General features: G+C 32.1%; 1 protein-coding gene across 3 annotated transcripts in view; it reads right to left on the reverse strand.

The window, feature by feature from the left end:
* The window catches only part of LOC126781659 (hemicentin-1-like), a 372002-nt gene that overhangs the window by 38778 nt on the left and 307277 nt on the right, over nucleotides 1-25947 (reverse strand). For all 3 annotated transcript variants that reach the window (XM_050506615.1, XM_050506614.1, XM_050506613.1), the window contains exon 4: nucleotides 11838-12034. In XM_050506615.1, coding sequence (XP_050362572.1) covers nucleotides 11838-12034 — 197 coding nt within the window. The remainder of the gene's footprint in view (nucleotides 1-11837; nucleotides 12035-25947) is intronic.

The following is a 25947-nucleotide window of genomic DNA, read 5'->3' on the forward strand; positions in this document are numbered from 1 at the left end:
CACCAACAAACAATTGCTATTCGTGGATGCTGTAGTTGTCGTCAACATATATAGTGATATTACTACAACTAAAATTCAACCCGTAGGGTTGAATTTCAATATACAGTAGGATTTATTTGTACTATATATTACGTTTATTTAAAAAATATAAATAAATAATTATTTTTTAACATCTTTGCTATACATTTAATGTATCAAGCTCTTAGTTTCAACACACTCGTGTAATGTATTACACATCACTACTACAAATATATGTATAGGACTTGTCAAAACTAACCGACTGAGTTAGGACTCGCAAAAACTAGTAGCCATTGAATAGTCCATTATCTCGCTACCCACTCACGGCCTCGTACTTTATTGTACTGTCATCCGACTTACATATATGTATGTATTTGGAATGTTTGATGTTAACGTTATATATATATATTATTGTATATATATATATATATATTAGTAAATAAGAGAGATTAAACGTGCCACTCGATTGTAAGATATTTCTAGAGAAAACGCCTGTGTTAGAAATGTAACCCATTTCTTAAACCGTCAATGCACTAACTATTATGGGACTTAAAATGTGTAATTTCAGTAATATATGTATACAGTATTTGTAGCGGGGTATTTAATTAAAAATATATTGTTTTTTAGATAATAATTATTTCAAATTGTGTTTTTGATATTTCATTCGTGGCTGAGTAATAAATCGCTTTACATCGAGCTTCTTATTTTCTTTCTTAAATACTACACTATAATAAGCGCAAATCGTACTGTTCGGTACTATAATAACAGCAGTGTTTGTAGTACCCACTCATCGATATAATCCTTGTTACAAAGATGAAAAATATTTAATGTTTTCTCGCTTCAAGTTAGCTCACTTGTATATATCTAATAAATTCAGACTCGACTAATATATATGCTTACATACTAATTTAGAAAATCGATTTTTATCTATTACTTTTAATTAATTATAAATTCTGAAAACCGACACCGGCTTTATTACTTGGGGCTAAATAGGTAATTTTACAGGAGCTGTTATGAAGAAAATTTCACGTGAAAAAGCCTTCCTCCTTTTGTTTCGAAATTTCCTTTTTTCTCACATAGCTCGTCTTATAATCTTTTATTTAGGAAGATGTAAGACAATTTGGTATAATATTTGCCAAATCTGCCATTATGATATGCTTATACTTTGATGTTTAAGAGACTTGGAATGAGCCAAATAATACTAGAAAAATTAAATATATGTAAAAAGGGATAACTTGCTTGAAAATCGTATATTTTACTTAAATAAATAAAATTTTGCTTAAAAATGTAAGAAGTTATTAGAATATGATTAGTTAAATATAACAAACACCAATATGACGCATAAATATTTGTCATGTGAGAAGATTCACCTCGAGGTAATAACGACAATAATAGAGGTCAACATAAACTAGCATTTATATATGCATTTTTTGTATATTTTAATATCCCTTATACTAAACTTAATACATCCGTCTTCGGTGCGACGGATAGATCCATATGGCATACCCTCGCCCGGAAAATATACCGAGTAGTGCTCATAAATGTTTATCGGATGAGGAAGTTGACCCTGGGACTGTACCCACTGTAACTACCATACTGTATTACCAGTACATATTTGGTATTATATTATAATATCATAAGATTAGTACTCCACTCAACAGATCTCACAAATGGTAAGGATAAGTCCAGACACAGTACACCATTCAGGAGGTCACGATACGTAAACATAAGGAAGTCGAAACGAGGAGGAGAATAATATGATATTCGAAATAATAGGTTTTTAATTCGATTGTTTTATATTCAAGAACTCAATACTAAAATATATATCATACCAATAGTTATCATAAATGGAATTAAAATAAATAAAAGATACTATTTGGACCTTAAGATTCTGAGTATGTTTATGCATGTGAGTTCCAGGTTTTACACCGAAAAACATTACAATGGCAACTTGGATGAGACGTACAGAAAAAAAGCTCCTCTATTTATTTACTCGAAAATCTATCTACTTTATATAACGCTTCAGTGTTTCTGAAGTAAACTGACTTGTATTCGTTTTTCTCATAAGCGTATATAAATAACCGCCTTTGAATTGTTTCGCACATTATGCATATTATGCCTTCCTTACGTAGGTTATTTTTTCTCTTTTTCAAAATATTCAGTAATTTTTCGAATTAATTTACTCTGTATTTGTTCTGTGATTTTTTAATTTTTGTTTATTAGTGGAATTTTAATTTGAAAATCAGAAAAAAGATTGATCATAGTTGTTATATATTAAACTTATATGAAGAGCTACCACTTTTCTATAAAATCGAAAGACACATTTTTAATAAAAAAGCTATTATTTTCATCTTCTGAAGAGATTCCTCATTTAAGCAGAAGGCGATGCAAGTTTTAGCGCACCTTGGGAGAGGCGTATGCCCAGCTGTGGATTGCGATTGGCTTATGATGATGATGAAAATAATATTCTAAGTTGCATTAAGTTTATTTCCTGTTTTTTTTCCATAGACCAAATAATATCATAAAAAATATAAATAACATACACAACAAATAAGAAAATACAAATCAAGAAGTTGTACAATGGTTCAATTGAGTTTAAAATATTTGAACAATAATTTAAAATAAATTAAACCAAGTTTTTTGCTAACATTAAATTGGCGAGATCACTATGACCCAATTTATATTTCCATATGTATACGTCGTCAACGCTATACGTAACGGAAGTGCCCCTTGAGATAGGTATGGCCTTTTATAGAGGCACCTTCATTATCGGACACAATGAAAAGGGGATCACGAGCGCACGTGTCACAAACATAATTATGGGAACGTGCTTCCCTAGAAAAACACTATACAACACCAACAATACAGTATATTATATCGTGCTTAATCTATATTTTGCCAAGTTTTAATTCAAAGGTTGATTGATATAAGACTGGCTCTTCTTCTAGTGGTCTGGTTCTGCTTTATATATAGGCGATATCTCAAGGTCCCAGGTTGAATCCTCAGGTGATAAATTTCTTTTTCTTTTTTAAAGTTTATATGTTTTATAAACATTAAAATTACTGTTATTCCTTTTATATTTTAATTAGGTGTTTATTATTATTTAACAAAAATACAAACATATTTTTTTCTAACTTACGATGAAAATCGTAAGGATTATGAATTTTTAATTTTAATGCAAATGAAACAATTGTATGATACAAATTTTGGAATAAAGTTTCCTTGAAAAGAGCAGACGGTTCCTATCATGATAGTCGACCCACCGACCGACGCGTAAATTTAAATCTTTATCCTCATGAAATCAGCGGGAAAGTTTTACGATTAATGTCGAGAGAGTTTCTTCCGTTATTTCGAAAGCAATTTTATATTGAAAAAAATAAAGAAAAACATTGAAATTTTTTTCACCGAAAATTTCTAGAAAATTTCACCGAAACAATTTCTATTTAAGAAGTTTGTTATAATTTAATGCAGGTAAAAATATCACACATGTTTTTCATAATAGTTTTTTTGTCACCTGGATATGATAAAATGAAATAAAATTAAAATAATGGTTGAATAAAATTTGTCATTATACCATATGAAAAACCTTCTCTTAATGTCTCGATCAAATCAGGAAAATTTGTACCTTCTGATAGAAATTATTTCATGCAATGCTTAAATCGAGAAGTCGAGATGGCCTAGTGGTTAGAATGCGTGAATCTTAACCGATGATCGTGGGTTCAAACCCGGGCAAGCACCACTGAATTTTCATGTGCTTAATTTGTGTTTATAATTCATCTCGTGCTTGACGGTGAAGGAAAACATCGTGAGGAAACCTGCATGTGTCTAATTTCATTGAAAGTATGCCACATGTGTATTCCACCAATCCGCATTGGAGCGGCGTGGTGGAATAAGCTCTAAACCTTCTCCTCAAAAAGGGAGAGGAGGCCTTAGCCCAGCAGTGGGACATTAACAGGATGTTACTGTTAAATAAAATTGATATTATATCTTCGGAAGGTGAACTAAGAAATGATTACGTAACTAGTGTTATATTCGGATGATCATAATCAATTTTAATAATTTAAAAAAACTTTACTAAAAAACTAAAAACCAGGGGGCGAGAATCTTTTATAAACTCTTTAAAGGCGGTTTGGACTGCCGCATCGAGTTGATTTTTTTCCGTGTAAGAAGTTGTCCAAATTCCGAAAAAAATGGTAATCTGTTGTAGCAAGATGCGGGGAGTACGGTGGATGTCGCATAGATTCCAATTGTAGCTCATCTAACTTAGTGGTTGTTTGTTGTGCAGTGTGTGGTCTTGCGTTGTCATGAAACAGCAGTGGCCTAGAACGATTGACCAATCTCGATTGTTCAGCAGCCAGTTCTTCATTCATGGTTTGCAGTTGCTGACAATAGATATCTGCCGTAATCATTTGGCCAGATTTTAGAAAGCAATAGTGAACGACACCGGCGCTAGTCCACCAGACACTCACAAGTAACTTTTTCTGAGTCAATTTTCGTTTAGCAGGATTTGGCCTCCAGGGTCTCCAGGGTTCAACCATTGCGACGGGCGCTACCGATTATCGTACAGTATCCATTTTTCATCACAAGTAATGATTCGATTTAAAATCCCTTCATTATTGTGTCGGTTGAGCAAAGTAACACATCAGTCTCCGTGTGTTTGCAAGTTCAATTCACTCAATTCATGAGGTATCCATCGTTCATGTTTTTTTACTTTCCCGATTTGCTTAAAGTGAATTAATACAGTTTTATCTTTATTACTAATCCCGAAGCCTGCAGCTATCTCTGAAGTGCTTTGTGATGGATCCGTTTCCACAATAGCCTTTAATTCTTCATTTTCACTTTGGTCTCCGGCCGTCCTCGGGGTTGGTTCTGAAGGTCGAAATTTCCAGAACGAAAACGTTGAAACCAAAAACGTACCGTGTTTTCTTTTGCGACACCAGCGCCGTACACATACTTAATCCTTCGAGTTGTTACTGTAGCGCTGGTGCCACGATAGATCTCGTACACGTAAATATATTTGACGAGCCGGTTGGCGTGGTTGGTAGATACTTGCCTTTCACGCCGTAGGTTGTGGGTTCGATTTCCACCCAGGACAGACATTTGTGTGCATGAACATGTCTGTTTATCCTGAGTCTGGGTGTAATTATCTATATAAGAATGTATTTATAAAAGAAAAGTTGTATATGTAGTATATCAGTTGTCTGGTTTCCATAGCACAAGCTTTGTACAAGCTTAATTCGGGATCAGATGGCCGTGTGTAAAAAATGTCCCAGGATATTTATTATTTATTATTATTATTGTTTCATGTTTTCTATTGTGCGGTAATAAGCGACGCCAAAGAAAAAAATAATGAGAAAAAAACAAATGAATGACTGTTTTCAAAACTAAAATGTACCAGCTAAATGAATTTATAAATTTGAATTTAGAATTCTTAACCAAAGAGGAGATATTTCAGATCAAAGTGGTCATTACGACAAAACGCTAATATCGTATGTAAGGACCTAATATTAGCAATTTTGCTTTATACACATTAACACATTTAAGTCCTTTAATGTAAACTAATAAAACAAAAAAACGTATTCGTCTTTTAATAATATGGAATACTTAGAAGCAAATCTAAATAAAATATCCATTATGGAAAAGACCAAAGTTAAAATTGCTTAAGCATTGACCTCATTCAAGATTGCTAGTTGGCAGTTAGCGGTATGACGTTGCAGGTGCCAGCATAAACATGATATTAGAATATTTATGAAGTACATACAAGAAAAATATATTCATACTAAAAGTTTTCATCTTTGGCAACGTTACAAATATTTGCTTTAATTTGAAATTGGAATACTTGGCAATGGTAAAGTAAGTCAAAGAGGCATCATATATTATGATTTACGATTTCCAACATTTTATGTAATTTCTTCTTGATTTATGGACATCGACGATGATTTAAGTATGTGAAATTTATTTTCCTTTCCATAAAAAAATATAGCTACATTTTACGTATTTACAGTTAAAGTGCAAATACAATCATAAGCTTAACAACAATGGTTTTAATTGTATAATTTAATAAGCCATAAATTTGTGGTAATGCTTTATTAGGTAATTAATGTCAAACAGGTTTAATGATAATGTTTAACCCTATTGTTCATAAAGGTCTATTCGATGAAATAATTAAAGCATATTTTGTTTCTTTTCTTCAATACGATACATTTTCTTGAAATGAATTAGTCAAACATAATATTTAAAAAAAATGTTAACGGTTCATATACGAATAATTCTGAAATTCAGTTCAAAAGATAGTTTTAAGTTTGTTAGCTGATTTTTTTAACGGAATGTTAATTTATAAATTATTCTATCTCTATTACTCATTGAAATAGTGGAAAACTTATAAACCTGCACATCTTGGGAACAAGCCTAATCTAAGATTTTCTCACTAGCAGCTCGGAGTTGGAGAGTTGATACTATTTTTGCACTATAAAATGTACTGCACAGTAATTGGACACATGATATCGGCCACCGTGGCTGAAATCAATCAGGCATTTATCATCGTTATTTAAAACAAGACATCCTGTTGTTAGTATTTGTTTATTTCTATGAAGGATATAGATTGTATGAAGTTTATAATAGATAATTAATATCAAAAGAGAGTAAAAACTGAGGTGTTTTTTTTCCGGTTCTTTATGGTAGAGCCATATGTGTGGAACGGGTGGTATATTTAAATTTATTATAATCTTGTAAAATGACTAATTTACATTCCTCTTTTAATTTTATGAAAAAGTAAATCAATTATTGTTATTTTAATTATTTTTATACGAAAAAAAATTTTATCTTGTAGATTTATGTTATATTATAATAGACAATATAATAATTTTCTTAGATCCATGCAAATATTTGACATTTTAAAGGAAACTATCTTTTTGGTTTTTTTTTTGGTTTTTGATTCCGAGTGTTTCGAAAGTCAAATATTGAATCTTTGTTCAAAGTTATTGTTTCAATCATTTTATTTTTTTACTGTCTAAAACAAGAAATTTATTTTCTTATAGTTATTGGGAAATATTAGACGAAGGTCGTTTTGAAACGTTCCACGAAAAGAAAAGGTTGCGGTTGCATAACTGGAATTATAAAAAGACGGTTCTGTGTAATTATTAAAAAATAAATCTAGTGAAGTTGATTTTATTCGCTCTTTTATTTAAAATTTAATATATTATTATTTTCCTAAAAATGTTAAATTAAATTTATTTATTTATACCGTTACTTAACATTTTGGAATTGATAAAATAATAAAAAATAACATAAAATATACAAATTAGAGAGAGTTGAATAGGACTGCGCTTTTTGGTATGCAAAAATACAATAATATAATCAATAAAAATCTACATTTTAAAACACATTTTAGTTGAAAAATATCGCAAAGTTCTACTTCGTTCCTGCCAGTCCCACACAATATTTTTCGTATGCGTTCGACTACAACGATAATTTTATATGTGAAGTCATGAGTAGATATTTTCAAATTTTGTTGTATAAATTGCGAATTTAATCAATGCAATATGCTAGTCTACGTAGCCCACTGTAGTACGCTCTACTTTAAGCAATAAATAATGTCCAAGTATATTTCTTATCGAGTCCTAAATGTACACATCCTGGATTATAGTAAGTTTTTTGTATTGTCGTGGTTACGAGGAACCTTACAAGCGAACAAAAAAAAACTCGTTAATTAATGTAATTTGATTATTATCTGCCTCAATTATGGTTTCTATTCGTGTTATTAAAAGGTGATTTTTTATTTTATTTAATGAAATATTTTACTAACTTGACATTTTAACTAGTAATCAAATAAATTATAAATATTCTATATAGAAATAACAAAACATTTATTTTATATTTGACATTCTTCTTGACTTAACAAATAAGCAATGGATTGTTTTTAATAATATATTTATATATTTAAAAGAATAATTGACTGACTGACTCACATATCAAAGTGCAGCCCAAGCTACTGGGGCTAGCACCATGAAAATTTGCATACGGGTTCCTGTAATACAGTAGGTTAGCACTAAGAAAGGAATTTTGAAAATTTAAGGTGATAAAGGAGATGAAAGTTTGTATGGAAGTCTTTCATTTTTGAAAAAATGAGTCATGGAAATCGGTATTTAGCAATTCTGAAATATGACGCGAGCGAATCCACGGCTAAAGAGATCTTATAATAAAAAATAATTAAAATTACAATTATTGATTTACTTTCTCATAAAATTAAAAGAGGAATTTAGTAAATTAAGTAATTTTCAAGTTCAAAATGGTTAAACTCAAAACATTCTTAAGCATTGTTTAAAAGCCCTCCAAAATAAAACACATGTGCAATCCCCTAACCAAAATTAGCTTCAATCAAAACGTTTACGCAACACCATAAAATACCCAAGGTTGTTAAGGAATTACCGTTGCCTTGGAATTTCGTGTCGATGTTGGGATAAAGCCTTTGGAAGTTTTAACGTGTGTTATCGCGATCCTCACGTGAGCCGTGGATTTTATCTTTGTCGCTTGGATACCGGGAATATCTTACATTATTATGTTTTAGGAAAAACGGCAATTTTTTAATTATATTATAACGTTGATGTCTAAGTTATGTTTTTGTTAAGTTATTGGGTTTTTCCGTCAAAAATTCTCAATAGCAACCCGGAGCCTGGAGTTTGGTAGTACGTTCACTCCCGTGCCTCGGAAAACACGTAAAGCCCTTGATCTGAACTCTTTCAGGACATGTCGGGTTGCTGTCCCATCGAATTATTAGAGTTAAGGAATAGAGAGTGCACCTGTGATTGCACACACACTTGTGCACTATAATGTCCAGCGCAGTTGGCTAATCTCTCTTGAGGTTGGCCGCCATGGCTGAAATAGGTCTGGAGGACCTTATGTTTTTGACATACTAAAGAAATATAAAATATTTACATCAAGTATTAATAACTAGTTAATAAGTTACAGATTAACAAAAAAAAGTAACCAGTTAAAATGCTACTTGCCCAGTTCGGCTAATGACTTAAGAATAATTTTTTGATTTAATAAAATGACCACGAAAAAAAAATGTTCGTAAATTCTTATAACCTTTTTTAAGTTTTCATACAAAAGAAAATTATCACCTATTTTAAGAACTGAAACGTGTGATTTTTATGTATGATAATTATTATAAGCTATCTAATTGGATTCAATTTAAACCCAAAATAAGATTGACTCGTCAGTTGTCCGCTTTTGGGTGACACATTCATTAATATTAATATAAATTTTACACCAACAAGAAGTCACTTAAACCTCAGATTTGCATAACAACAATCAAGATCCAAAGGTTCGTTGACAAGACGGCGTTGGAACAATAAAATTTTAATTCAAGTTGATCCACTTTTTTATGGTTCGATCGAACTTGAATCATCGCTGTGTTCGTCCCTTCAAAGTTCTCGTGTTGATAACAGGATAAAAGCGGGTCCAGTTTATTGCTATGTCTCTTTTTATCGTGATTATCCTGTACGGCGACTACGCTCCCTTGTGTTTCGAAGTTGTTTTTGTTCAAGTTTGTGTACATTTTTTTTATTCATTTAACCTTATGTTTGTTTGTAACTTTCTCGTTTTCTGTTCGTTGATTAAGTAAGTTTTGTTTTTTCAACTGAGCTCTCTACATCTGGATTAAAAATTTGATTACATACTCTTCTACTATTTTTAGCTTTTAGCTGATATTGGATAAGTAAAGATTTGATAAGATTTTTAGAGTTTTTTTTAATAAATAATCTTTTTATAAAAGAATCAAACAAAGCTCTACAAAAATTACGGCGACTTAAAATTTCAATTTATTTATAAAAAATATTTCAATCAACGCTTAATAAGGAGTAAAGTTTGTATGAAATTTTTTGAAAAAGATATAGTTATGATTTTAATTATTATTAACCGATCAGTTAATATTAATGTCATAGACATAGTATCAATTAAGTATTGAAATCATTAAATATATATACAATATATTATATTTATCATTAAATGGCTAATTAGGATTCAACAAAGCGCATACCGCCACTGAAGTTTATAAATAAATTAAATTATCATCAATTTACTTTTAAATGAAATGAATTGCTCTACATAGATTATATATTTGAATAACTTATTATGCTAGATTATCATTTAAAATATATATACTAATAAATCAATTATTCCAATTTCATCAATCTATATTAACTAATTAATATTGATTAATTTAGAGAGCACACATTATACTCACTTGTTTAATTGAAATATGTTAATAGTGATACGAGTAGCTACTAGATTGAAGTTTAATAATATAGTAATTAACCAAAATGTATTTTGAAGAACTTGATTTTGGAACATTTATTTCCAATTAACCTTTTTTAAAAAATTCTTGAGGATGATGAAATGATTATTTAGATTAAAGTTGATTTCTATACAATACAATAGTTTTATGACTACAGACCGACTTTCCAATATATCATGTTTTTCTAAGAAGAACTGCTAATTGAGTTTAATAATGTTATTCTTGTTATTTATTTTATTTAAATTACTTTATATTAGAAAGGCAGTCGACTCAAAATTTACAAAATGGGGTTTGAAAGTTTATAACAATTGGAGTATCAGCAGAATTTTTATGGATTACATTTCGCTACGTCGATAAAACGAAAAATCATTCCAAGTTTTTCCGCTGAATATTTTCAGACTGAAGGAAAAATTTACTATTCCTTTAAATCTAAAAAATAGGTCAGATTTTCAAAATGAAACTTCACTTTCAAGTGAAAGCTTTATCCCTTGAAAAAACAGTGGGTATCGATTTCAATATACAGCAAAAGCTACAAGCATTCCAGTATTCATTGCCGCCGAGTATAACTGGGATTATTTATTTAATGCAGTTAACAAAACATATTATAAATATGACATATATACACATATAATTTTTATACATATATACACATATATTTTTAGTAAATTCAACAGAAAGGATGACAGCGTGGTGGAATAAGCTCCAAACCTTCTCCTCAAAAAGGGTGAGGAGGCCTTAGCCCAGCAGTGGGACATTAACAGGCTGTTACTGTTACTGATATATATAATATTATATAAAATATAATAATACTTTTAAATATGTAACGAACAGTCTGTAAACATCTCAATGCTTGGCTAAATCCTCCCCTTTTGAAGGAAAGGTTTCATAGCTTATTTTATCGCATTTCATTGCGAGTTAGTAGACTAGAGCCAGATGCCATCTCAGCTTATTTTATAATTAAGTAACGTTCAAAGTTAAGAACATTTTTTTTAACTACCAATAATCTAAATATATATTATATCATTTTAAAACACCGAATTGTCTTATGATATAACGGTTTGCATTTAAAGGGTAAATACTATGTTCAATAATCACTGAAAATATTTTGAGTGACACACTTAAATTGAAACCCCAATTTGAATATAATGATAAACTAATCTTATGAATATAATTTTGAGTTCACTAATTTTAACTAATTAGATTCATGTAACATCACGTATAACTGTTATGACAGATTTCAACCAGATAATTCAAACGTAATTAATCTAAATTAAATAAAATTTATACGATACGATAATTTATTTCATATAAGTGACGAGTTTGAAAAAATTATATATGTACTTGGTTATATTAAGCATATATATCATTTTTATTCTTTATTTTTTTATATTTCTTGTTTACACGGAATAAATCGCTGTAGCGATATAATGCTTACTTTATATGCTCTTAACCGATGTCTCCTTCTATAATAATGTGCTATCGTATTTGTGTGCATTAAATGGTAAATTTCGTTTCAACTTACCGATAACGTCGAGTGCGATCCTATAATTTCTCGTCGGTGATACTTGAAAGTCGACGCGACATCTGTATATAGCTCTATCGCGGGATTGTACGTCTTGAACATGTAACGCCGAGGTCGGCTGGCCGACCCATCTGGCGCGCTCGCCGAAAGTGTCATCGGACCAGTGACCCGTTGGTCCCGGGACGCGAGTGTCGTAACTGTAACAAAAGTATATATATAACATAAGAATATATTATAATTTTACAATTTGCCTTTATGGTCATTTAAACCGAGTAAGCCTTTTTATATAAAACTAGACTTTATGGTATTAAGAAGTAGATTTGCAAAAAAACATTTGTAAATTAATTAATAAAGAGAAGTTAATAATGAAGTTAAATAAACTCTTTTTTCGATCAAAGTGCTTAAAAAAACATATCGACTTAAAATTGGAGATATATTTTGTAAACACATAAAGTGAAGCCAGTGTAATATATATTCATATTAAATCCAACATCAATTAAGCACACACTCAGATAATATTATTCGAGCGAATTTATTTAATCTCCATTACAATTAGATTACATTGATTAATGCCCAGCGCCGATTGTGGATAACCGTTTACAATTTACATATTTAATCTGTGACGAAATGTCCAATATTTCATAGGACTTGTCTCTTTTAATTGTGTTCAATTAGTGAGCAAAATAAAAAAAATATTCTCATTAAAATTATTATTTTATTTATTTAAAATTTAAAGATACACCATCATTCAACTTTATTCTTATAGGCTCTTATAGGTAATTTAAAATTTTTTTGTCAACTAAATAATACGCTTACAAGGTATACTCAAGACTGTACTCAGAAGAATCAATATGAACCAGTATTTTCAGTATATATTGTATTACTATTATTATTTTATTATTATAACTCTTTACTACTATTTCACGTCGTTGGTCTAAGACTATGAAGATTATGGCATCAAATCCGGGCAAGCATTACTGAATTTCCATGTACTTAACTCCACATGTACCACCAACTCGCTTCAAACCTCAAAAACAGAGGAGCCCTTAGGTCTCAACAGGCTGTTACTTAACTCATTTTTGGTCTAATGCCAAGCTTACATGGCTGTTGACCCCAAGTCGTGCCGATAACTAGTTAAGAGTTTGTCTGTCGAGTAATTCTCAGTCGCAGCCCGAAGTTTGAAAGTAGGCAGTGATTACACTACTAAATCTCGGAAATCACGTAAAACAGTTGGTTTTGTGCCTGATATATCTCCGGCCGTACCGTCTAATAGAGTAAAGAGAGTGTACATATGTTTGCAAATACACTTGTGCACTATAACATGTCCTGCATAGTTGGCCAGTCTGCGATGCGATAGTCCAAACATAAATAGGTCAATCATATTTTATATTTAAAATAACATTGATTTGGTATATAATTTGCGGTCTTTATCTGTCTATAAACTTTTCATTGAACACAACTACAAAGACAAAATACAATTTTTTCATGAGTATACATTTGGATAGATACTATCACACACCTGAGCCACTCGAGACTATTGTTATTACAAACACAAACCAGGCACATAAAAATTATGTGTTGAACCGACAATTATTAGTTAAGAAATTTATGAGTTTTTAAATGAATGTGACAATTTCGAGTCACTAGAGATAATATTTGACGACTAGGGTACATTCATCAAGATTCCGTTATTTCATTTAGTTGTATGTCAAAAATAATGTGAATAATGTTTTTCTCCTGCAACGATTGCTTGCTCTGTTTGTAACATCAGGCGTTCAATTTAAAGTATTTACTTGGTGGTGAGGCCTTGTACAAATCCTAGTTTTGGGTAGGTATTCTACGGCTAAATAGCAATACTTAGTTTTGTTGTGTTGTTTTTTGGCTTGAAGGGTAAATAAGCCATTGTAACTACAAAAACAAGGGACATATCATCTTAGTTCCCAAGGTTGGTGGCGCATTAGCGATGTAAGGAATGGTTAATATTTATTGTAGCGCCAATGTCTATGGGCGGTGAAAACCACTTTTCATCAGGTGGCCCATTTGCCTGTTCATCTAAAAAAGCTTTCTATTAAAATGTGACATAACATTATCGACAATAGATTGCGCCCATTCAATTACACGTCGCTTTATTTTGGAAAGACAAAAGAGTTTTATTAAATCTATTCAAATAAAAAATAACTTACAGGAACATTGTACAACCTGCCTTTCATAGGTAAATTCTAAAAAGAAATAAGAACCTGAGATTAAGTTGTTACTTCTCATAAACCTTGTCTTTTCTCTGAGAATATTGACAAATCCTTACACAGTTAATGTCTCACTAAGCTGATATAATAGACATTTTATTACTTACATTCATTATAACCGAAATACAGTGTATTGATTTAAGAATTTTTCGCATCATCTCAAAAAAAAATTGGACAAAAATATAGTTTAATAAAAACTAACAATCACTAAGAATAAAATTAAGAAACGCTAATGACATAAAACTATTAAAACCTCGTACTACTTGATAGTATGGATAGAAAAATAGTATGTTTGACGGAGCAAAATGATATAATAGTTTAGGAGCAAAATGATATATTAGTATGCGTCACTTTAAGAGACTATTAAAATATATGTTAAAAGTAATATAATAATTAATTAAATAATATAAAAACTTACAATAAAAAAAAAATTCTCACTCACTCCATCTAATCTTGGGTTTGCGATAAGACTAGTCTATCGACAATAATGCAATGTATTCACGGATACCCTCTTCGTAAGTGTATTTTTTTTACTAATATGCCTTATAAATATTACTTTGTTACACTGTGGGCAATTATTATAATTATTTATTTAATGTTCTCATCTACCCAGTGTGCGAGTAATTGTTATATTGCTTGGACGTGTTTCATTGTTTTTATTATATTGTGAGTATCGCTTATCAGTTCTCGGAATTGTTTGCTAATGGCCGGTTCTAGTGGACTGGACCGGTTAGTGATATTTAGACCTTATCGCAATGAGTGTGGATCCAATCTTGAGTGAAGTGGGAGAAGTATGCGAGGAAGAAATAATAGTACCCTCACCAATTATTGAATACGGCGAAAAAAGACTAGCTAAAAGAAGCAGGGAAGATGAAGGGGATGAGGAATGGGTTGAAATCAGAAATAGAAAAGCAAGGCGAAGGGAAGTAAGGGGTATTATAGATATTTGCATTTCCTCAACAAATATTTTACCCAAACAATTTGCTTTAGCCAAAATATTCAGGGATCAGGGAATTACCGACATAAGCCGCGTTAAATATATAAACCCATATAAAATAATCGTGGAGGTAACTAACGTGTGCAGTATGGAGAAATTAACTTCCTGCGAATACCTTCTCGGGTTGGGATGGAGATTTCAACGACCGATGGAAGTTGCTCTTTCCTATGGCGTTATCAAACATATCGAGCTGAATTTGTCTGAAGAAGAATTGCTAGATGCGATCACTAGCGTATATGAGGTAGCTAGTTTGAAAAGACTTAAGCGTCGGGCTGAAGTAGAGGGAGGTTGGACAGACAGTGAAGCAGTCAGGCTTGGATTTAAAGGGCCGTCTTTGCCTGCCTACATACACATTTATAGCATGCAAGTGAAAGTTGAGCCCTATATGTTTCCAGTGACGCAATGCTCTAGATGCTGGCGGTTCGGGCATACTATTAAGATGTGTCCTACGAAAACAGTATTTTGTCCAAAGTGTGGTGGGAAACATGATAACTGCCCAACGACAGTGTATAAGTGCATTAACTGCTCTAAAGACCACATGGCGTTAGATCGTAGCTGCCCGGAATATCGTAGGGAAAAAAAGATACGGGAAATAATGGCCGAGTTTAATGTCTCATACCGAAAAGCTATTACAATGTATGTTCCGCCGCAACTTAATGCAAAGGAGGCTACGCTCCCAGCGAACCAAAGTAATCCTGATCCTCGTGCCCCAACGCCGGCACCTACAAATCATCAATCCCCGGCGAAATCTACCACAGAAGCCCTGACGTATGCACAAGTTGCATCAACTCGTGCGAGGAAGACAGAAATTACTAATAAAGTAAAGAATAGAAACACAAGTGACGCTAAAAAGAAGAACAAAGAAAAGGAAAAAAAAACAAGAACTGGAAGCAAACAGCGATGAAGAAAATATGATGGTTACAGACTCCGAGGAAAGTGTGTCTTATTATTCGAAAAGGGAAAAGAGTAGGCAAAAGGGAAAGAGACTATCAAGAGATATACCGTTTACTTGTCTAGTTAAAGAATTTATTAATATTTTTTGTAACAGCAATATCTCAATAAATGATAAAATAGAAAAGTTAGCAAAATTATGTGTCGAGTGGATTATCTCTTGGATATCACAAAACATCTCAAGTTTGCCTTTTTTTCAAGGATTAATATTTAATTATGAACAGTATTAATATTAATATATTGCAATGGAATGCACAAAGCTTAAAACCAAAAATACTTGAGTTGGAACAATTACTGTGTCAGGAAAAAATACATTTTGCTTCATTGTGTGAAACGTGGCTTAGTTCAGTAAATACATTCAAACTTACAAACTATAATATTTACAGGTTGGACCGGGATGACTCTTATGGGGGTGTCGCTATAGTGGCTCATAGATCCTTTAAAACAGAGCCTCTGTCAATTCAAAGTGGAAATACAGCCATTGAGATTATTTCTGTTAGGGTATTGAACTGTGAAAGATTAGAAAACATAATTTCAGTGTACTGCCCCCCGAGTGCTTGTACAACAAACGCAGATTGGGATTTTATATTCTCAATTTCTCATAGAAGGACTATAATACTCGGTGACTTCAATGGACACCACCCAAACTGGTCCAATAAAACTGACGTCAGAGGAATGCAAATATTTGACGCACTAATGGACCATGATTTTGTTACGCTTAATGATGGTAGACATACGCGCATAAAACTTGCAAATGGTGTATTACAAAAGTCGAGTCCTGACATCTCTATAGTTTCGTCGGATATTGCATTGGGGTTCTCCTGGAATGTTACCAATGAATGTCTAGGCAGCGACCACCTCATCATAAAATTATCAACATCTTCTAACTATAACCCTATATTTAACAAAAAACGGAATTACAAATTAGCAGATTGGGAAAAATATAGGAAATCGATAGAAAATGACCTAGTACAAATAAGTTTGCCAGTTGAACCCCAAAAAGCTTACGATGTTTTTGTTAACATAATTAATAAAGCAGCAAATTTATGCATTCCATATACTAAGGTATGTGTCAACCCTAGTCCTAAATTTGTCACAAAAACCTACTGGAAACCGGAACTTTCTAAAGCCGTAGCGGAAAGGAGACTGGCATTATCAGAGTTTCGGAAAAACCCAACACCTATTAAATTAGAAGAACTGAAAGCCAAAATATCTGACGTTCAAAGGCTCATTAGAAAAGCAAAGAATAAGGAATGGTGGGACTTTTGCTCTTCAATAAATGAGGAAACTTCTGTTAATCAAATGTGGATGCGAATGAGATGGATAAAAGGACACAAATTTGCTAAGCGAATGGTGGGCAAAACTGTAGCCGAAACGATGTTAAATAACCTCACACCCGATTTTGTTACTCCATGCCACCCTTGCTGTACATCTCGAAACTTAAAATTAGAATCCATCATTTCGACACATGAATTAGAAAAATGTTTAAAATCTAAGGACACGGCACCAGGTTTAGACGATGTCTCATATTCAATGATTTTTAATTTACCTACTATAGGAAAGACTACGTTACTAAAAATTTATAATATGTTCCTCAATAGTAATATAGTTCCTAATCAATGGCGATACATTCGCATACTTCTCATTCCTAAGCCTGGCCGGGACTGTACCCAAGTATCATCTCTTAGGCCAATATCCCTGATGTCATGTATATGCAAAATTTTTCATGCTATCTTAAAGAATAGAATCGAATGGTATCTTGAAAAAAATCATATATTTTCCGAACAAACAAAAGGGTTTAGAAAAACCCGCTCTTGCTTAGATAATCTAACAGACTTCGTATCTAGTGTACAAATTGGATTTAGTAAAAATCTAATGACAGTGGGGTGTTTTATAGACGTAGAAAATGCTTATAACAATGTTGATGTTACATATCTTATTTGTAAATTAGATCAATTAGGTGTAGGCAGTATGCTTTGTAATTATTTGTGGGATTTTTTACATAAACGATGTCTGATTATTGAAGGCCAAGACTTTAAAATTGTAAGATGTACGGGAGTAGGCCTTGCACAGGGAGATCCTATATCTCCATTACTATTTAATGTTGCAACAATTGATATATGTGATACTATTAATTCGATGGATTATATTAGTTTTTCGCAATATGCCGATGACTTTGTAATATTTACTTCTTCTGATAATTTAGTTGACATTCAAAGCCGATTACAAACTGCTTTTGATTGTATAGCCAAAAAATTCCATGATATTAATTTAGAAATTTCATCAACAAAAAGCAAAATATGTATTTTTTCAAGAGGGCACAAATTGCACAATATTACTATTACTCTAAATGATGTAGTTTTGGAAGTCGTGGATAATGTTAAGTACCTGGGGATGTGGCTGGATCGCGGTCTTAGATGGACTAAACATATTAAAGAGATTGTGTCTAGGGTGTCTAAGTTTTTAAATATATTTAAGGTGTTAACAGGATCAGGTTGGGGAGTCCATCCAAAACATATTCGTAAGCTGTATATAACGTTACTTAGAAGTAGATTAGATTATGGTTCATTTTTGTATGACAACTGTTGTAAAACCAATTTATCGAAATTGGACAAAATTCAAAATCAAGCAATGCGAAACATTGGAGGGTTTATAAGGACCACTCCCATACATGTGATGGAGAGTGAACTTTGTTTACCTCCTTTGTATTTAAGAAGATTATATTTGGCAGGAAAATTTTGGCTTAAAAACAGATCACTCTATAATAATACTTCTTTTTCATTAATTAATCAATTAACAGATCTGACACATAACAGATTCTGGACTAACAAGAAAAAACCTTTACTTGCACAAATTTCCGAGATGTACAAATCTCAACCATGCAACTCTTTCTCAAGTTTAGGCATGTTTTCATTAGATCAATGGGTAACTAGTATTGATATGTCAAGCATTCTAAAAACAAATATCGAAGGATTTACCGGTTCTAAGCGAGAGTATCATCAAATTAGTTTGCGAAATACTTGTATAAAATACATAAATTCGAATTACTCCAACTGTCAAAAAATATTTACAGATGGTTCGAAAGACAAATATGGAATAGGAGCTGCATTTTTGGATTTCAATTTGAACATTTATTCTAAATTCCAAATTAAAATAGAGGTATCTATAATGGAAGCTGAGCTTGTAGCTATTTTAGAGGCTTTAGGCTATATTGAGTGTACAAGCTACAGTAAAGTAGTTATCTTGTCAGACTCCAAAAGCGCGCTTCAACACCTAGCTCGGTGTACCTCGATCTGTCGAGGGTTACCTGTAGCTTACGCGATTCTAAAGCTTCTATCTAAGTTACAATCAGATGACAAAGTAATTTTCTTTCAATGGATACCATCTCACGTAGGCATAGAAGGGAATGAACAAGTAGATGTACTAGCCAAAGAAGCTATATCTGACGGTGTTGAAGTCCTCTTTACACCTTCATTTGAAAGTTACTTGCCAAATCTAAAAGTGCATTGCTATGATTTATGGAAAGAGTACTTTGACGAAAGAGCTAAGGAGAAAGGTATATGGTACCGTACGATCCAGCCTCATCCATGCAGATATCCTTGGATTGAGAATAGTAACATGAATTTTAATGAAACGAAATTAATTCTGCGGCTTCGGTCTGGGCACATCCCATGCAATAAGTTTGCATTTCTGATGCGGAAATCAACTTCTCCAAACTGCTCAACTTGTAATGTACCTGATGATCTTTTGCACGTATTGATGGAATGTGCTCAGAACGAATCTCTTAGAACTAGACTTAATTTGGATATAAAGTCTGTTGGACAATGCAATGTCATTCTGTCAGATCCGACGTCAAATCTCGCAAAAATGTTGTCCAAATTAAGTCTTAGATCTGTGATTAATTAAGGTATTTTTAAGTTTAATATATTATATTTTGTACCGTCCTAAGAATTCTCAACCAGGGCGGCATGTTCGCTTATGCGAAAAAGCCCTTTTTTTTAGAATAAAAAAAAAAAAAAAAAAATGTTCTCATCTAAGTGAATATTATTATTAGTGATATTTAGTAATTTCGAACAAATATAGCACTTGAATAAAAATCATCGTGAATTTCAATTCAAACAAATCAAACAATATTCAATAGAACACTAAATTAACGCTAAACTAACTGTATAGATTATGTAAAATGGGTTGACCTGTAAGTATGTTTGAATACCTATGTATAAAGCTGTGCGAGCCTACGCAGGTTCTATAAGCTGGTTGTACAGGTTTGATTGAAGTAAATCCGATTGATCCTATTATTCAATTTTATCTAAAAACACGTTGATAGGATGTAAATATTAATAAAAGGATAAAATTTTATTTGTATATCATATAAATATAAGGCATATCTCATATAAATATGTATGTCAAATGCGTATATGCAACTTAAACTCTAATCTATTGTCTTAAATTTTAAAGGATACCTGAATTTTAAATTCCAAACTATCCTATACAGGATAAATAGAATAGTTTGGAATTTAAAATTCGGAACTTTTATGAATTGACCGATGGGTAAATCGCAAAAATTTGAAACGTTTCATTTTAATGGATTTGAACCCCTGAGTTCGCAACTTCACATGACCGACCTTTTCAAGTCCGTTAACAAATTAAAATGGGGGCTTAGGTTATAAAAAATATACAAAAGTAAGAAAGGCATTGTTTTCTACTAAATCCGTCAAATTAAATAATTATATCATTGGTTGCGCTTGTTTGTACATTTAACGAATTGTTATTATACATCAGTACTTAAACAATCGTTTTTAAGGTACGAGGCACATAAATACATGTGTATATGCAACCTTACCTTATTATATTACTCCTCGTAGAAAAATCTAACACCCGTTACAAAATTTTTTCTTGAATATAGTAACTTGATATTCAACATTCGATTGCACGTTGCACTCGAATGTTGAATGCGATATGTTGCCCTTACAAAAAAAATTTAACAACTATCCAAAACACTATATCACGGTAAGCTGCGTTTCATAACTTTCTAAGTGTTTTTAGAGTACGAAGGTCACCATTATACGTAGCTTGCTTCAAATTAAGATATTTTAGTAGTAGCTTATTCGCCCAAAAAGAAGGGAATTCTCAAATTGTTTACTTGAAATTTTCACAAGGATTTAAAGATAAAAAACAACGGTGGTGAGACAAATAATTTAATTTATTTAAAATATATGTAATTTATTAGTGTGGCATAAAATTTATTTGACACTTAAATGCTCCTAAAATATTCAGTTGCACGGTATCCTTCTACGTATTTAAAGATTTTTTTAATATAATGCTTTATTATCAACACCTACGAGATATAAAAAACAATCATGAGACAAAAATATTAGATTATAGAAAATTTGGTTATAACTACTGTTTCATTATCTAATCTCAAACGCAACTGTTTTATAAATTACAATGCTATTCGTTATACAATTATATAATGGCTAGCATTACTGTTGCATACATGAATACTTCATGTAATGCAAATCAAGGATGCTAACAATTTGTATAGCATTATTATTAAAATATAAATTACCTTTCTTGGGGTCGGATATACGTATTTGCATTCGTGTCCTGACTCGGAGTGACTTATAGTATTATTATGATAACTCTTAAGCTTAATAATGATGTATTATATATATATATGTTTTACGAAGATATTGTAAGACATAAAATGTTTTTAAAAATATGTAAATAGATAAAAAAAATATAATTCTATTTCTGTAATGACACCGATTGACTTATTTCAATGACATGTAATATATATTGCAAGTTTAGATGCGATCATTTTACTTCACCTGATAAGTCAACAATAAGATTTATAACATTACTTGCTTTTCAAGGCAAGAGTATAAATGTATTTTGTTTTTTCACTCCAATTAAATAAAGCTTATGATGGGAATTGTGAATTGGTATGGTTGTGATTGGTGATCGTGACCCAAGGTTCGAACCTGGGAATTATATGCAGCTTGTAAGCCGTAGCTCTATTTGTCCTTATATGGTTTTACCTTTATATTTCTGTTTTTGTTTTTTTAAGAACGTTAGGCTTTCACAGTGTTACCGGGCGTTGGGCGAGTACTATAGACTCCGCCTTGAGCTCCGATTTTGAGCCGTCTCGGGCTCCGAGTGACGTCCATCCTGTAGGTGCCTTCTACGAGATCGTACCTCAGCTCAGTAAGTAGTTGAAGCGCTCCTGTACGAAGCACCGTACTATGTCACGACCGCTTTCGTGACATCACTAGACGGGGACCTCGTTTCCGCCAGCGGAAACGGTGTATGTATGTTGTGTATCGTGTTTTCTGCGAAGGGAGCGTTGCGACAGTTATGCTATCGTCTTTGTCGTTCAGGACGTGCATAGGACACCTGAGTCTGATTGGAAAGTTACCCCTGAAGGAGGTGTACGAGCAGACTTGTGTTATCAACGGATTACTGCTTTCTCAAAATACACTATAGAGAGCATTTTGAAGTGTTTGGCGATTGAATAGATTTTGATATGTAGGTCTATGTTACGTATGTATTATGTCGTGTTAGTAACGATACGAATGAAGCGATTTTGAATCATCTGCAATCGGTTAATTTGGTACGGTTTACGGTGGGCAGAGAGAGAGCTTGCATAGGTCATAATGGGACGTATGAAGGTTTTGTATAATGTCGTCTTATTTTTAAAGGACATTTTACTCCTCTGTGTAAAAGTGAGACTAAAAATTGAGTTTACGCTCAAGTGTGACTCTTAGGTATTTTAATTCGGATTTTCACGGGATAAATTGGTTGAATGAGATAATGATTCCCGGTTTGCCCTAGTGATTTTTAGTATTATGTATGTAGGGTAGCGGGTAAAGTAGACAGAGTTCAGACACTTTTGTCGGGATTTACTTCGATACTTCACTTCTGAAACCAATCGCCTAGTGTGTTGTTCGCGGATTGGAGACGACCCAATGCATCGCATATCTTAGCATTTTAGAGGTCGGCATAACGCTATTTCGTTATGCGACTTCTCCTACCATTTCAATGTACTATAAGCCACGTTAAAGAATTTCATTCCAAAAAATACAAAAAAATAATATCTAATCTGTAGTTGGGAATAATCTTGTCTGGTCAACAGTATGACGTCACAGAAGGGTGTTCACTCTATTCTTTATGCGTATGATTACAAGCAATATTATTTTGGAAAAAAAAATAAAACATTTATTTGCATAAATTAATTACTTATTATATTTTAAAGCCTTCGTATAAGCTACTTAATATTAAATAAAACTTTAATATATACTTGTAGTTTCTGAAAAAAATACGCTCATACGAATATAATTTATCAGAAAAGCTTAATTATCTTGTAGACAGTTAAAATAGATTGTGTATAAGCACCTTAATGTCAATTTTAAGTTTGAACCACACTGTGGGCGAATTCCGGTTTCGGATGAACCATTTACGATTCTAGCGATGCACGTAACAATGTGAGTTATTTTGTAGCTATTGAAATTATCTGGTCGCTATATGGAAATGATGTTGAACTTGCATTGTAACGCTTGAATAGTTTGATTATCTTTAGTTACATATTTTGTATAATTAGTTTCGTTTCGAATAAAATTATTGATCTAATATAGTCACTTTTAAATAGCATTTATCCAACTTAAAAAGCTAATATTATTTTTTCTTAAATACAAATTAACTAAAAATATTTAGATCATGCTACGGAAAAATCAAATTTATGTGGAAAAATTTACAAAGGAAAGTTATCTTTTATTATTTTATTGTACAATAGGCGCTTACCCCGACTTTGTACGGGTAAAATAAGGATTTTTATACTCTTTATTTTTTATTAAGGCATGAACATTCGCCAATTATTCTATTCGCCAGTACAGTAAAGTGCAAAGTGACTGCCTCGTTCGTCTATTGGCTACATATAAGGGTTGCAGACCCCGATATTCTGGGTTCTGCAGCCTGAGTCTGGAGGTTAAAGGGTACACTCCCGTGCCCGATCGTATCGGATTTCCGTCCCATTGGATTATACGTGTCAGGGAATAGAGTGACCTGTGTTTGCACACACACTTGTGCACATTAATATGTACTGGGTAGTTGGCTAATCTGCATTGAGATAAGCCGCCGTGGCCAAAATTGGCATATAATAAAAAAAATAAAAAAAACACACGTCCTGCTTAGTTTTTCGTAAGTTTATTTATTATTAGATTCTGTTTATGGCTTATATTAGTGAGTGGCTCATCGTACATTAATCCCACATTATGAGACAACCCTCTTGAAAAAGACGGCCCATTATGTTTTTGTTTTTTATTACAAAAGTTCACCACCACTCGTAGTCTACATTGACAATATAAAAAAAATATTAACCATCCCTTCCAACGTCAATGCCACCTACTTTGATTACTAAATTGTTGTCTCTTGTGCCTGTAGTTACACTGGCTCATTCACTTTTCAAACCGGAACACAACAATATATGTGACTAATAGGATAACGATATCGATGACGATGACCAAGACTATGACTTTGACAATTAATATGTCGATGTCGATGACATTGACATTGACTATTACGATTACGATGTCGATGTCGATGACATTGACATTGACTATTGCGATTACGATATCGATGACGATGACTATGACTATGAATTTGACAATTAATATGTCGATGTCGATGACATTGACATTGACATTGACTATGACTATTACGATTACGATATCGATGACATTGATATTAACTATTACGATATCGATGACGATGGTTATGACTTTGACAATTAATATGTCGATGATGATGTCTTTGACTTTGACTACAACGATGATGATGACATTGACATTGACTATTACCATATCGGTGATGATATCGATGACAATGACTATGTCAATTCTATTGACTATGACGATTACTATGATTCCTTACTATGACGATGATTATGACAACGACGATATTGATGACGTTGAAGATGTCGACGATGTCAATGACGATGACAATGATGATGTTGATTTCGATGTCGATTACGACGACGATGACATCGATTATTCCCATGAAGATGACGATGAAGTTAAGGATGTCGATGACGATTACGTATTGCTCTAATTTTTTAAAATAAAATATAGCCTATGTTATTCACTGATAATTAGTAGGTGAAAGAATTTTTAAAATTGACTTAGTTGTTTTTGAGTTTACCATTATAAGTAAACATACAAAAATCTAAGATTACCTCCTAATAATAAAAGTATAAATAAATAATTATAATTTGATATAGGAAAAACTACCTAGTAATTAAAGGGTCCCCCTGTTATTATTTGTAATTTCTGTTTAACTTTGTGTGTCCTTCTATTCTTTTCTGTTCTAGTCGAGTCTATGGCTACATTATTTTCAACTTCTGCTTTCGATGAAACATAGCCAAATATTGTTTTACGATTTAATCGGTCGAGTTAAACCTTTAAAACATAAATAACACCATATATGATTTTTTTGAGTGTTAACTACACGACAACTAGCCAAGCCAACTAGCTAATTCCACCATCAAAAAAATAACTCAAATCTACCGATTAAATTGAAACTCAAGGTAGTTGCATGTTATAATGTAATTGCTTTAGTTATTTAATTTTGTAAGGCAAAGCTTGTGAGCTAAAGTTTTAAAACTCAAACGTTTATTATACAATACATTTAACATGAATTGAATTATAAACATTTAAGTAACAATATAAAAAATTAGCTCAATTGGTCTAATTTATACAACGTATGAACGTTGAATATAAAAAGGGTTGCAGCTTAATATCCGGAAAAACCATTGAGCTTTTAAATACTAAGTTCTGCTTTCATCCCGTTCTTAGTGGTGATTAAAAACATTGGAAAAATAACTGAATGTAAAGTCTGTCACACGCAGTCAACCCATATTATACAT

Source organism: Nymphalis io, chromosome 4 (genome assembly GCF_905147045.1).
Source record: "Nymphalis io chromosome 4, ilAglIoxx1.1, whole genome shotgun sequence".
In the NCBI taxonomy this organism is placed as follows: domain Eukaryota; kingdom Metazoa; phylum Arthropoda; class Insecta; order Lepidoptera; family Nymphalidae; genus Nymphalis; species Nymphalis io.